Below are 15000 nucleotides of genomic sequence, written 5' to 3' on the forward strand. Positions count from 1 at the left end.
TAGATTAAATTATTACATTCTGAAGCACTGGTACTCCTCTTGCTACTACTGTGCAACTGATTAATACGCTTAATATGTTAATATGCAGATTATTATTTTGAAAATACGAAAGTAAAAATGTAATGTGTAATACACAGTGTGTGTAGGTCTGTATTAAATGCGTGTTATGTTGTTTCATCCGCATAAGTGTATTTTAATAAAGAAGAACATTTTTGTGTGTGTGTGTGCAGCTCGGACAAGACCACCTCGTACCGACGGACCAGCAGCGGCGGGCAGGGGAAGTGCGCCGTGACATCATCAACCTGCGCCCCGGCATCGCCGGCGATCGCGGGGAGCCAGGAGGACCTGTACAGCAGCCTGGCGGAGAATGCCCCGCCCGCAGCCCCGCCCGCGTCCTCGCCCGTCGTCGCTCCTATGCCCCGCCCACGCCGGAACGCCATGGTACGAGGGCGCCGTTGAGAGCCACACTGAGCCACAGGGCCCTGTGCCTAAAACAGCACACTTGCCTACTATTGAGTGTATAGGTTGAGTACACTGGATAGAGAAAGTTGTTGAGCAGGCAACAGCTCAGTGTAGTGTACTTAAAATCCATGACATTACAATACAGGCATTTGGCAGACACTCTTATCGAGAGCGACGTACAACAAAGTGTATAATCATAACCAGGAACAAGTGTGTTGAAAACCCTAGAGGGAAGTACAGTACCAAGTGCAGGGAACGACCGCGTAGTTTATCTTGGACCCTGTAGGTTAATCTGATTGGTTCCCTGGGTGACAAACTTAATTCAGAGGTTTCGCTGAGCGTGCACGTGAGAGCAAGTTTTTCAGGAAGTAAACCACACTTTTTAGGAGGATGTCCCATGAATCAGAGAGGAAGAGGCGGGGCATTTTTACGAGAAGGGCGGTAGCTCCTGTGACACTTCAGTAGTACCACTGTAAAATAGTATGGAGGATATTTTTTTCCGCATACTGCCCATGTGTCTCCCAGGTGAAGCAGTGAGCTGTGATTGGTTTATTTAAAAAAGGGGCGTGTCCCACTCAGGTGAGGCGCAGGGCCGTGTGTCCGGTTTGTAAAAAGGGCGTGTCGCCCAGTTGAAGCAGTGAGCTGTGATTGGTTTATTTAAAAAAGGGGCGTGTCCCACTCAGGTGAGGCACAGGGGTGTGTCCCGTTTGTAAAAGGGGCACGTCTCTCAGGTGAGGCGCAGGGCCGTGTGTCCGGTTTGTAAAAAGGGGCGTGTCGCCCAGTTGAAGCAGTGAGCTGTGGTTGGTTTATTTAAAAAAGGGGGCGTGTCTCTCTCAGTCACAGACGAAGCCGCGGCGGAAGCGGGTTCAGGCGCTGGTGGACTGCCGGACCACCGGCGGCGAGCAGCTGGCCTTCTTCAAGAACGAGGTCATCGTAGTGACGAGCATGGAGGACTCCCATTGGTGGGTAAGTGGGAACTAAGCTCCTCCCTCTACCGGATAGCCCCGCCCACTGCGAAATAATAACGACGAAGGACTGGGCAGGTGGATCGCGCTGGGGGATGAGGCTTTAGAGCGGTGTAGAGCGGAGAAGAGCAGGACCACGTCTTGGATGTTGAGCGTAAGGGCTCGGAATGTTCCGGAATGATTGTAACTCGCCGCTTCTGTGTGCAGGTGGGCCACATTGAAGGCGATGCGTCCAGGTGCGGGTCCTTCCCCGTCAACTACGTGCACAAGCTCCCCGACTGACCGCGGTGGGGGGGAGGGGACAAGGGACACGGGCCGGGCCGGGCCGACCCAGCAGAACCACCTCCCCTCTCCAGGTACGCTCCTCCGGACCCAAGAACCCCACACCTGCCTGACGAACGGGACCGGAAAACACCACGTCTTCAAAGCTACTCACTCGAAGACAGAGGAGGGGAATAAAGACCATGTACAGCTTTCGATGCCTGTTTTTGGAACCACTTTGTCACGGTGTATATAAACTTTATAAAAATATTTTTTTGTATATAAACTCCTGAACGGCACAGCCCCTCTGGAGTCGAACCTGCAACCCCCCAGCACTACGGCCAGGATGGGCCTCCTGCCACCAAGCTAACGGACTGGACCTCTCGGGAGGACTTGACAGCATGTGATGCTGATGACCACAACAACTTTGTTCTTATTTGTATTACTATTGTCGCTATTTTATTAATATTTTTATGAAAAATTGGAACGGGAAAGACTTGCGTTGAGGGAGAGCGCAGGTTGTGTAACAGGTTGTCGCTCCGCTCTCCTTCACTGAAACCGCTAATTCTCTTCGGTGACATTGCTTTACGGTCACTTGGCGGATGATTTTCATCGTATCATAGCAACAAGGCGGTCGGCTCCGTTCTTCCTTCCGTGTCCTCACTCCCTCGTCCTGAGGTATCCGGCGAGTAAGAGGCGTTCCCCGTGCTCTGTTACAGTTTTATGGATGTTTACGAGGAGGACGTCCGCTGCACGACGGGAAAGTCTCTGGTTCAATGGCACGTTCAGAGACTGAACTCGCAGCACTTAACAACGCGGAGCTGGCCGCCTGCAGAACCCTGTTCTGATACGCTGCAGTGCATTCTGGGAACGGAAGGACAAGCTCCCGCTTGATCGTATTGTCATGTGACCCCGGGGACCCGTTGCATTCTGGGAAGGGCCCGCGTGGCCTTGCGGAGGGAATTGCGCCTTATCGTTGACAAGCTGGAGAAGAGGTCGATTAGAGGTCACTGTGGCGCTGAGATGAGAGACTGCAGAGGATTCTGGGAGGAAAGGGAAGCGTTCAGAGACGCACGTTTGCCAAGTAGCGGCTAAGGAGAAAAAAACGGGCCCAGAGTTTCAGCGTAAAGTGCACATTTTCGTCTTACATGTGAAATAAAATGACCTTTTGACGTTCATTTAACACGCAGCTATGAAGTATTTTTCGTGCCGGAACATTATAGAAATTCCAAAAATAGGGGAAAAAAAACGATTTAAAAATGCAAATGCCATTTATCAGATGCTCTTATTGACAGAAACTAAGTATCGAAGTAATTCAGGTGTTTTGCCTCGCTCCAGGGTACAATGCCTCACCTGAGAAACTAGCAGCTGCTGCAGCAAGCCCTCTTTCCCAGCAATCATACCAACACGCCCATATGGAAGTTCACAATTTGCAGTTAATTCAGCCAGTCGGGTCTGGACCAGGGGGAAGTCCTTTAGCCAGTCAGATTTGGACCAGAGATACTGTTTCAGCCAATCAGGTTTGGACCAGAGGAAAGCACCAGTGTAAATCAGATTCTAATTGGTAGGTTTAAACACGTTGTTATTGCGGTAGTTGGTTTTAGAGACTTTTTTTCCCCCATTCCCACAGTTCCCCTTGTACTGGTGTAAATCTAAATAGAACACTGCATTAACTTGAATATCAGCAGTCGTATTTGTGCGGTTTTGTACAGTTTGTATATTATTATTATGTTATCTTTTTTTTTGGCTGATATCATCTGCAATGTCAATGGATTTTATTTTCTGAAGTGATCATTAAAGAAGTTCCTTTTACTCCTAATCTTAATAAGTAAGGTTTTGTAGCTGTGGAGTGGTCGGTGTGGCACGTAAAATGTACATACATTAGTCACCGCAGAGCATTCCTAAGCACCTGCTAACATACTTATGAATTCATATACTGTAATGCCCTATGTTTATAAAATGTATTTATATATGCGTAAGTGCTTAAATGCACTGAATGCACACACTCTGTGATGTAAGAACATTAAGTTATGTAATATATAATCATGCAAAATGAATGGACAGCATTAATGACTTAATGCTGTTTTTTTATAAATATTTTCTACATTTAAACAAAAAAGTACATATCCCCCCTTCCCCCTCCAATTTTTTCCACAAGGAGAAAGGGAGGAAAAAGTCTAAAGATCGATATTGAAATATTCATGGAGGCGCTGGTTTCCAAATATAGAATGTGATAAATAGTGAATGTGGAATGTGACGTCTGATGTCAGTTCTATGGGAGACGGGGTTAAAGGAATGGTCTTCCTCCTCCTCCTCCTCCTCCTCCTCTTCTGCCACCCCTCCACCTCCCCATGGGTGTAGCTGATACCTACCTGGGCAAAGAGGGTAGGGGCCCGCCCCAATGCCCTCGTCAGTCGTACAGGGAGCAGCGAGGGTGGGATGGGACAGGCAAAAAGTGCAAAAAAAAAAAAAAGATTTTTCAAGAACATTTCTTTCAAAGTAAAGGGATATAAGCAACTGGAAAAAAGCAGAATAAAAAAAATGCAAAAAGCACAGGGTCCACTGACTTTTTTTTTTTCGGCTGACCCAGAACTCAACCATTACATTAGCATTTCAGGACTCTGAGGTGCTCTTACCCAGAGTAGCTCGCACAGATCCCCGTTTCAGACGCAGACGGATGTATTTCGCCGAAGCGCCTCAGGTTATTTACCTTCGCAAAAAGGTACGCCAGCCGCGCCCCACCCGAAAAATCGAACCCGCAACCTCAGAGCGACTGAGCCCAACCATCCCTGCCCGTTACGCTGCAACCGTTGCCATAGCAACCAAGGGTTGCTATATCAAGAGCAATACAGTTAGCCCCCACCCTGCTGTCAAATTTGGCATGGAACATGTAGCAGGCTGTTAGGCCTGGAGGATTAAATACAAAAGGAACAGACAAATGCGCTGCATCTCTCTCCCGAAATCATACAAATCCCAGGATTAGCGCAAACATCCCCCCCCCCCCCCCGGCTGAGGGATTACCCTGAGTGGGATTGTTGGTGTTAGCAGAGGATCAGAACCTTTCACGGAAAGTGCCGTGAAATGGAGACTATTGGGCCTGATGGGTGGGTGGGGTGGGATGGGGGGGGAACAGAGCACGGGGGTCAGGCCACGGGAGTGAGTCAGTCGAGGATGGGGAACGGGGGGCGGGGGCAAGGGGTGGTGTCATCAGCTCCAGGGTCATCCGAGTGGCCGTCTGTGCGAGCGGAGGGCATTACATCACCGTCGTCGTCGTTGGCAAGGCCGTTGCCACGGAGACGAAGGGAACCGCGGCAGGCTGCCGGGGCAACCGCGAAACAAACCACAGAACAAACGTCGCGCCGGGGCGCTCAACCGCCCCCCGGGCCTTGACCTTCTCAACCGCGAAACGACCGAACATCGCCCGCGTTCAGCCAGACGAATCGTCCAGTCGGGATGCCGTTTTTAATTTATCTTTTGTGTTTTTTTATTTTATTTTTATATATATATATACGGACGAATCGTGGTGTAAGTGCTAGCTGAACAGAAGCGCAGAGTGTAGCACAGTGGGTAAGGAACTGGGATTGTGTAACCGAAAGGTCGCAGGTTCGATTCCCGGGTAGAACACTGCCGTTGTACCCTTGAGCAGGGTACTTAACCGGAATTGCTTCAGTATATATCCAGCTGTATAAATGGATACAATGTAAAAATGCTATGTAAAAAAAGTTTGTGTAAGAGCGTCTGCTTAAATGCCTGTAATGTAATGTAATGTAATGTAATGCATCACAGCCGACAGAGACAGTCAGCCGCATGTACAAAGTTGTCCCCCCGGAAACAGCTGGGGCTTCGCGCGTGCGAGCCGTGAGCTTTTAACGACGTGCCGTAAATCATTAACGGAGAGAGAGAGCTCCGATTCTGACCCCCCCCCCCCCCCCGCTGGCTCCCTTTAAAACGCGCTAATGGGAGTTTCGACCGCGGCACTTACCGTAAAAAAAAAAACGCAGCGGAAGAGATCCCGCCACCGCGATTTCGCGGCTCTGAAGTAAACGGTGGGACACTGGCGTTAAAAAAAAAACGCAGTTTTTATTTAAAAAATAAAAATAAAAAAACGATCTTTCGCCGCGGCTGTGTCAGCAGAGAGCGGACGGGGTTTTCTGAAGCACGTGACGCAGGACTGCGTTTCAGCCTCTCTCTGCTTCTGCCTGTTTTACGGAAGGGGGAGGAAGAAAAAAAAAAAAAACACAGTTTGCTTATTCAGGTCTTTTAAGGAGCAGCAAGCTTGTGCACAGAGTAACCGAATGACCTTGCAGTCCTGCAGTGAATTGCCCTTTTTATTTTGCTTCAGCAGTCTGTAAGTGAAATGTGATGTAAAAAGGCCAGCATTTTCGAGCATTTTCGCACCCGAGACAGAAAGAAAAAGGGGTGCAATTAGAGTTGGACGATGCTTCCTCACGGGAAGAACAAGGACAAGGACACCGAGAGCAGCATGGAGAAAAAAAAAAAAAGTATATAATTAATAAAATAACGAAACGGCGAAACCCAGAACTTTCTGTCAAATAAAATTCATTTTTATTTCAGAGTACAGTGTGGAGTACAGCCGTCTGCCTGTGCACTTAAAGCCTAAAAGTGAGAATAAAGGACATAATCCAGCCGTCCCCCGGGTTCAACTCACTGGCTCGTTCGCTCGTGTGCGGTGCGGCCTTCGTCCAGATGCATCATGGGTAACCGACTAGCGGGGGAGCAGTCAGTCCACCGGAGCAGCAGTTGGGATCACACCAGACCGAGGGGGTAACGGCACACCCCGCGATTTTTCGGAGCGGCGGGGGTTCTGTTTCCTCCGACTGCGGGAAGTGATGTCACAGTGGCCCCCCGCCCCCCCCCCCACACACACACACACACACACACCCATCCTCCATTTGCTGAGCAGACAGCCCTGAGCAAGGTGACTTGTGCTGCACTGGTGATGTAACTGCAGGTTGTGCACTTCCTGTTCTCTCAGGAATGGGGGGGGGGGGGGATCAAGCAACAACCCCCCCCCCCCCCCAACCCCCAACCCCCCTGGCTGCATGCGCCCTCTTGTCTCCCTGGGTGGTTGTAGGGAACCAATCAACACATCAGCTCGGAGCTCTGCTGTATCGAATGGCGGGGGGGTTATTTGGAGGGGGGGGGAGCAGTTAAATCGCAACCTCCTCCCCCCTCAGTGTGGTCAAGCTGCTCCATATGCTGACAGAGAGGAAAAGCACAGCTTAAATAAGGCCAGCGTCCCAGAGAAACAGAACACAGCTACAGCACAACGCTTCAGCACAGAGCTTCAGCACAGAGCTCCAGCACAGAGCTCCAATGCGGAGCTACAGCACAGAGCTTCAGCACAGAGCTCCAATGCGGAGCTACAGCACAGAGCACCAGCACAACGCTTCAGCACAGATCACCAGCATAGAGCTCCAGCACAGATCACCAGCATAGAGCTTCAGCACAGAACTCCAGCACAGAGCTACAGCGCAGAGTTCCAGCGCAGAGCTCCAGCACAAATCACCAGCACAGAGCTTCAGCACAGAGCTATAGCATAGATCTCCAGCACAGAGCTACAGCACAGAGTTCCAGCACAGATCTCCAGAACACAGCTACAGTACATAGCTTCAGCACAGATCTCCAGCACAGAGCTCAAACATAATGCACTCTCCTTTTTCCTTTCAAATGAACGTCTGCTCAGCTTTAAAACCATCCTCTGCTTATAAATCAACCATGTGTCCATTTAATTTCAGTTCAAAGCAGAATAATAATAATAATAATAATAATAATAAAACTTTTATTTGTATAGTCTTTCTTAAACCCAAGGTTGCTTCACAGAGCATGGCAATTACCATAACATGCTGCAAGATTGTAGCGGCTTAACAAATGATAATATAATAAGTAATAACATTAATAATAATAATAATAATAATAATAAAATTCAGAAACAAGATGTTCACACTAGCAAGTTCACACCAGTACTGTGCTAGGTTTAAGAAAAACAGCACCACCGTACAAATGAAAAATTACCAACACAACAGTGAGTACATTCATTTAGTGCAACCCTTTTACCCTTTTAATTAAATATAAGCCAGCGTTTGAGCTGTGCCAGAGGCAGGACCCAGCCAGTGAGAGAGGACGCCCTACCGGCACTGATGCCTCTGCGTGTGCGTGTGCGTGTGCGCGCGTGTGCGTGTGTGTGCACCCCCACGCACGTCTGTCTGTGAAATGCGTCACATCCCAGCGTGTGGCAACTGTCCTAATTCAAGGTGTTCGGTGATGTGACCAAGGTGAGGAAGTAGGTGGGAGTAAGGCTGGGGTGGATGTGTGTCTGTAAGGGGGGGGGGGCGGGGGGGGGAGTGGTGGGGCTGGCCTAGTTTGTGGTTAGATTGGGGGGGGGGGGGGCAGACTGGCCTGGTTTATGGTTAGGTTGGGGGGGGGGTGAGGACAGACTGGCCTGGTTTATGGTTAGGTTGGGGGGGGGTGGGGTGAGGACAGACTGGCCTGGTTTATGGTTAGGTTGGGGGGGCTGGGGGGGGGGGGTGAGGACAGACTGGCCTGGTTTATGGTTAGGTTGGGGGGCTGGGGGGGGGGGGGTGAGGACAGACTGGCCTGGTTTATGGTTAGGTTGGGGGGGGGGACAGACTGGTCTGGTTTATGGTTAGGTTGGGGGGGGGGGGGGGCAGACTGGCCTGGTTCATGGCTGCCGTTGAACCATGTGACCCGCTATTCGCTCAGTTTTTTTATGATTCCCGTTAGTATGCTTTAGCCCCTCAGCTGCGCAGCTACGCAGCTACGCAGCGAACTGGGCCCTGCCTGCCGCAGGCTCCATACAGAGGAAGTGCTGAAAATACTCACGGTCGGACACACGCGGACGTACATTCATGCTGCTTTTGTGTGTGGGCCTGTAGCTCTTTGGGAAAGTGTTTTTTTTTCTTTCTTTCTTTCTTCTTCCTCATAACGAAATAACATAGCTTCGCAGCGCAGAAAAAAGTATGCATGAGAGGTCAGAGGTCAGAGGTCGAAGTGATCAGCGGCAGATGAAACCAATCACGGCTGAGGTTGTTGTTCGTACAATCACTCACTAGGGCTGACCTAACGGCATTAAAACACGTACGTTGAATAAGGCATTGCAAGAGCAGGGGAGGAATACTCTACACACAAGCCTAGCGAACACAGGAATGAATATGTACAATGTGTCCCAAGCTTGATTTAGCCTAATCAAAAGGGGCTTAAGCAACCTGGTTAGCAGAGCATATCTACAGTACATACACCGACTGTGTGTGTGTGTTGTGTGTGTGTGTGTGTGAGAAAGGGAGAGAGAGAAAGGCGCTTAAGTAAGACACCTTAAGTTTGATTAAGTAAATATTTTCTGCTTGTATTTCAATAAGTATGACACTACAAATCTGATTCCTCGATACGGGGAGATCACTCTGAGATACATAACTGGAAAACTTACATTCTAATATATAGGCCTATTAGCAAATATTTGCGATGAGAATAAGCAGGCATTGGTTGGATCGCAGGAACAACAGTAGCCCTTGTTTGAAAGACAGACTGATAAATTCTAAAGCAAAGCCTATATTTTTCAAAATACAGATTGAGTTTGTGATTCTACACGAGCATAGAAGCAAGTGTTTCGCAGGCAGCAAACTGTGTGACGTTCAGTGAATCCCGCGCGCGCGTCAGCGGCTCGTCCACGCGTTACCCCAGGAATTTATGATACAGAATTAACTTCGAACGTTGCCAGATGCGTATTTGTCATAAATTCACTTCTTAACCGACGGCGACGAGGGACAAGCTCGCCGTCGTGTGAAAACAATGCACAAGCGACGCTGACAGCGCAGGTATCAAAGCGCATTCTACAAATTAGCGTCATTGCTGCAGACTATTGCAGTGAGAGCAAGCAAGCCGAGGGAGGAAACGGGGTGACGGAAATAGCATAGCACATATCCTGCGACAAAGAGAGTTTTGATACCTCTTACTCCCACGTGACAACACGTAGTAACAGCATACGCTGGTGTAGCTACTTCATCATTCTGACCTACATGGAAAAATGTTGCTTTGACATTGCTTGATGCCCTCTTTTTGCTGGAGAAATTATTCAGGATTCCTGAACTGCGCGCTGGCTCTCGCTTTATCGCGACTTCCAAGACCGTTTAAAAGCAACACGTCACTGAACCATCGTACTATCTCTTGGTAAAGCTAGTAAGGGTTTACGGACGTCTTATGGAATCGTTCTGTGAATTTCTCTGTCGATCGATTTTTCAACTAGCGTTATAGCTAATCACAGGCGCATAAACGTATTTCTGTATCATATAGCGTAGACTATCACAAACCGCCTTAAATCAGCATAAATAAATCAGAGATTGACATAGGGAATAATTTACTCCATCGCTGATAATGGAGGTTGCACATTCTACCGGAATGCAGTTTTCAGTTCTATTCAACCAGCAACGAGGTCTGATAGTGGAACGCTCGTTTTAAATGACAGGGGTTTAAAAGTTGTTGTTTTTGTTGCATCTTGTGTTGTGCGTGTCTGTGTTTTAACGTCGAAGGGTTTTTAAAGCCATGCGGAAACATCAGGACAAAGTTAACTGCCGGAAAGGACTCATCGGTTCAATACTGGCTGCAAATAGCACTGAAAGCACAGCCATTTGCTGTCTCGCGGGAGACAATGGTTTCAGTCGAACATGATGGATGACGGAACAAATTAATGGGCAGAATGGGATGCACGCGCAGGAAAACGGATCGAGTGCTTTCACAGCTGCAGGAATTCACAACAATTTTCTTATTAAATCGACGGTCTAACAAGAGCTTGTTATTCATTAGCAAAAATGTGTTATTTATCTGATTATAACTAGGTCTATAAGTAGTGATTTCACGACCTGTACATTTGCAACTTTCTTAAAGCAAGTCATCCTACAGCAGCTAAGATAGCCTGCTTATGCCAAAGAACATTCTAGGATAACATTCAACAGCATACAACAATTATCAGTATTTCTTATTCAGGTTATCGTATAGAAAACAGTACGATTTAAGTATTAGGTGCTAAATTGAGAGTTTAGAATAGATTCTAGACGCCATACTCCTTTGTTTTTGTAACGTGCACACGTGACTTTCTGATCTAGATACGTGAGGCACAAACTCTCTACATTTACACACATCTAAATTGTATTTCTCTGTGCATTTATACTGACTTACCAGAACAGATGGAGATGTGAAGCAATAAGAAGGCTCAAGTAAAAGTTAAAAGAGGAGAATCACTCGCAAAACTCATTCCTACTGCTATGTCGGGAATCGGGTCGCTGCTCTATGTGGGAGTGGCGGAAAAGAGTCGGAGAAGATGCGCGTGCAGGGCTAATCAGTCGGTGAACGTCGTTGACCGACCCTGAAAGACAACCGTCTCCACTGTGGAGTCCGTGTCACGTGCGGCCCTTGCCTTGACTAAGCTCTCAGGTGAAGCGATTTCAACCTGTTACCTAGGCCATAGACCCCCCTGCAGAGAGGAGAGGACAGGTAGGATCTGTTCTCCCTCCAAAAACACGCTCTTACTCTGCCTATTGGCCTACATAAAATGCCAGTGGTTGCATTACAAGTTGCGCACATAAAAAATAGCGTGAAATCTGCATGCATATAATCTGCATATTGGCCCATTTATACGGTGATTACGGTTAAGAGAGATCTCGCTGGCAAACAGTGCACACAACCAGGTCCTCTTTAAAGAGTCTGTGGTTTTTCTCTTGGATAAATATTTAAATTACCCTCTATTTATCCAGGAGAGAAAAAACCAAAACATAAAAATGATTAAATAAGCTATTAAATAACTTTGATTCTAAAAAGACTTTTAGTTGCATCACGTCTTTTCTTTCTCTTTGTTCTTTTGTTTTTTTTCTCTAAGGTCCACTTCAGGTCTTTGAAAAGTCATCGTGAATCTCTTTCTTCTGTTCAAGAGGTCATAGAGCGCAGTCCTCCACAGCGGCCTCGTCCCTGTCCGCTGCTCAACGCCGCGCGGACAGCCGCGGTGCCCACTGAACGCTTCAGCACACCTGTTCCCCCTTGCATCATGCACCAGAGTTTCAGGCCGCAGCAAAAAAAAAAAAAAATAGTTAAATGGCGCGATCTTGGTACGCGGACGCTCAGCTGCGAAGCGCTGACAGGCCGTTGCTGTCCTCAAGAAAAACGAAATGACCCCTAAATACGCGAAACAAGTTTAGCGAAGTTTTTTTTAAAAAAAAATCGAAAAACCATTCTGTGTTTGTATCATCATCCACTGAAGAAGTCTTTACGGGGGATGAGATAAGCTTTTTTTTTTTGTTGTTAAAGCTTTTAGTTGTTTTTTTTTTTTTGTTTGTTTGTATTTAGTATTTTTCATTTAAAAAATACATTCCAGAGGCGTACAAGGGGCAGGGGTTATAGGGTACTGCAAAGAAGCCACAGGTAGGATTAGTCCCCCCTCCTCCCCCCGCCCTTCACAAAAAAAACATGCCTCTTTTTTCAGCCCCTGGGGGGGGCCCCCCGCCCCCCTTTCTTTCTGTGGCACTCCAGGGAGCCGCAGATGCAGGTTGGTAAAGAGGAGGAGAGATGTGTTCTCCTGAAGCTCTGCGGCCTCTCGTTTCAGTACATCTGCGCACTCTCTCTCTCTTTCTCTCGCTCCATCTGTCTCATCCCGTCTTTCTTTTCCATTTTTCCCCAGCTTTTTAAAAAAAATCTGTTGTTGTAAAAAAAAAAAAGATATTTCTTTTTAGGAATGAAGGGGGCGAGCGGGCTCAGGCTTCTTAGCAGCCTCACAGCGCGGCGGTTATATAACACCCCCCCCCTCCGTTTCTCCTCAGTCTTTTTTCTTTTCTTTCGTTTTTTACGTGTGGGAATTAGACGGTTGCCTCGTTACCTCATAGGCAGAAACACCTGAGTCACAGTTTCCAGGGAGACCAAAAAAATATCTTTTCCCTCGCTTCTGCCCACCCCCCTCACCCCAGGACATCAAAACAACAACAGCCGCCCCGTGGTAGCTGAGAATCGGGGAGTGAAAAAAAAAAAAAACCTCCCCAAAAAAAAAAAATCCAACAGCTGAAGGACGTGCTGTCCATGTATTCTGACACCACGCATCGGAAAACCAACTCATCCAGAAGCCTTAAAAAATCAGATATATTCATATATAAATATTTTAAAGGTAGAATGTTTGAGTCAGTCACCTTTTTTGTTGGGGTGCAGGCACGTCGTAGGGTTCCTTAGGCGAGGGACAGAGAGAGTGAACGAGAAAGAGAAAGAGCAGAAGAGAGAGAGGGAGAGATAAACAGAGATGGAGAAAGAGAGAGGGAGAGAGAGATGGGGGGCGGGCGGTGGGCTGTGGAAGCCCAGGTGAAGCTGGGTTTGTTCCTGGGTGGAGGCGGCGATGGCGATGAGGAGGCAGGCGATGTTGGGGTGCGGGGGGGGGGGGGGGGGGCGTACCCCCTGTTACTTGAGCTTGACGGGCCAGGGCAGGCAGGTGCGGAGGCCCAGCATGGACGAGAAGACGATGGTGGGCCGGTGCCTCCTGAAGCGCAGGCCCTTCTTCAGCCTCTGGCCGTTCTCGGCGGCGAGCAGCTCCCCCTGCTGGGCGGCGCCGGCGATGCGGGCCACCAGCTCGCCGTGCTCGGCCGCCTCCCGCTCGGACCGGACGAACACCTGCCGCAGCTCCTCCAGGCGGCTCTCCATGTCGCGGATCACGCGCTGCCGCTCCTCCACCTCCAGGAGGCGCCGGCGAGCCGCCTCAAACTCCATGCTGGAGCTGGGCGTGACCAGCCGTGACGAGGGGGCGGTGGCGGCGGCCGACGGGGGCTCGGAGCGGCCCGGTCCCGCCGGCGCCCGCTGGAAGTCCCCCATGGAGACGGAGCGGCGGGAGCAGGAGGAAGGGGCCCGTCGGAGCTTGGGGTCGGCCTCCGCCTCCGCCTCCTCGGTCTCCTCATCTTCCTCGATTTCGCGGAAGCGTCCTTTCATGGCTTCTGCCCCAGGGAGCTCTCCCTTCTCTTCCTCTCTCCTCCGGTCTGCTAGCCTAGCGGACTCTATTCCTCTCTCCTCCAGTCTGCTAGCCTGCTAGCAAACTCTGTTCCTCTCTCCTCCGGTCTGCTAGCCTAGCAGACTCTGTTCCTCTCTCCTCCGGTCTGCTAGCCTAGCAGACTCTGTTCCTCTCTCCTCCGGTCTGCTAGCCTAGCAGACTCTGTTCCTCTCTCCTCCGGACTGCTAGCCTAGTGGACTCTGTTCCTCTCTCCTCCGGTCTGCTAGCCTAGCGGACTCTGTTCATCTCTCCTCCGGTCTGCTAGCCTAGTGGACTCTGTTCCTCTCTCCTCCGGTCTGCTAGCCTAGCGGACTCTGTTCATCTCACCTCCGGTCTGCTAGCCTAGCGGACTCTCTTCCTCTCGGTCGAGGGCTGTGGTGTGCTGTTCCCTCCCGGCGGCTCCATTCATTAATAAGAGCCCAGCGGCCGCCTGCCTGTCCTAGAGCAGAGCCCCTCCCCTCTCCCCCCCCCCCGCTCCGTGACCACGGTGTCTTCTGATTGGCTGCCGGTCTCTTTTCCAGCCGTGCCCACTCTCCACGTGATTTTTCTGTTCCCGTATCTCTCTCTCTCTCTCCCTCCCTCCCTCTCCCTCTCCCTTTCTTTCCTGCTTTTCTCCACTCCGGTACCTGGTCTCCTGTTCCCAGAACGCACTGCCAAGCTTGTGTGACACTGGGGAGAAATAATGAATGTTAAATGATTTTCTCTCCTCCCTCTCTCGCTGTTATCTTCACCCTTTCTCCCTCTCTCCCCTGTTTCCCTCTCTCAATCTCTCTCTCTCTTTGTCACTCTTGTTCTCTTCCTCTCTGTCTCTCTCCTTCTCTGTCTCTCTTCCTCTCTCTCTCTCCTCTGAGAGCCTCATCACTCCATCACCCCCCCCCCTCCTTCTTCCCTCCTGCCTCCATCCTCTACACGTTGCCCGTAGCAACAAAGCCATGACATCAGCGCAGAGGGGGGGGAGGAGCTTTCTCCGATTGGGCGCCAACAGCTGCGCTGTGTGCACTCTGTAATTCAGTTTCCGCGGTAGCGCACAGGACCCCTCGTCCCACGTCTGACCCCCCAACCCACCACTCACCCACAAAATGATATGGATCTCCCACCCCCCCCCACACCCCCCCCCCCCACCCCTTTCAAAGACCAGATGGCACACACACACACACACACACACACACACACACAGTCACAGATGCACTAGCGTAGCGTCGGTTTGCTTAGCCCGGCTGCTATCTGGCTAGTAGCTCCGGGCTGGTGGCTCCTGCATTGAAAGCTGTG

At 49.7% G+C, this 15000-nt stretch overlaps 1 protein-coding gene across 1 annotated transcript in view; it reads left to right on the top strand.

Annotated features, from left to right (window-relative positions):
• asap3 (ArfGAP with SH3 domain, ankyrin repeat and PH domain 3) overlaps window positions 1–3513 on the top strand; it is a 21372-nt gene extending 17859 nt beyond the window's left edge. The window contains exons 7-9 of the mRNA XM_035425889.1: window positions 203–441; window positions 1300–1428; window positions 1635–3513. Coding sequence (XP_035281780.1) covers window positions 203–441; window positions 1300–1428; window positions 1635–1709 — 443 coding nt within the window. The 3' untranslated portion in view covers window positions 1710–3513. The remainder of the gene's footprint in view (window positions 1–202; window positions 442–1299; window positions 1429–1634) is intronic.
• Window positions 3514–15000: the final 11487 nt, after the last annotated feature.

Source organism: Anguilla anguilla, chromosome 1 (genome assembly GCF_013347855.1).
Source record: "Anguilla anguilla isolate fAngAng1 chromosome 1, fAngAng1.pri, whole genome shotgun sequence".
Taxonomy (NCBI): Eukaryota; Metazoa; Chordata; class Actinopteri; order Anguilliformes; family Anguillidae; genus Anguilla; species Anguilla anguilla.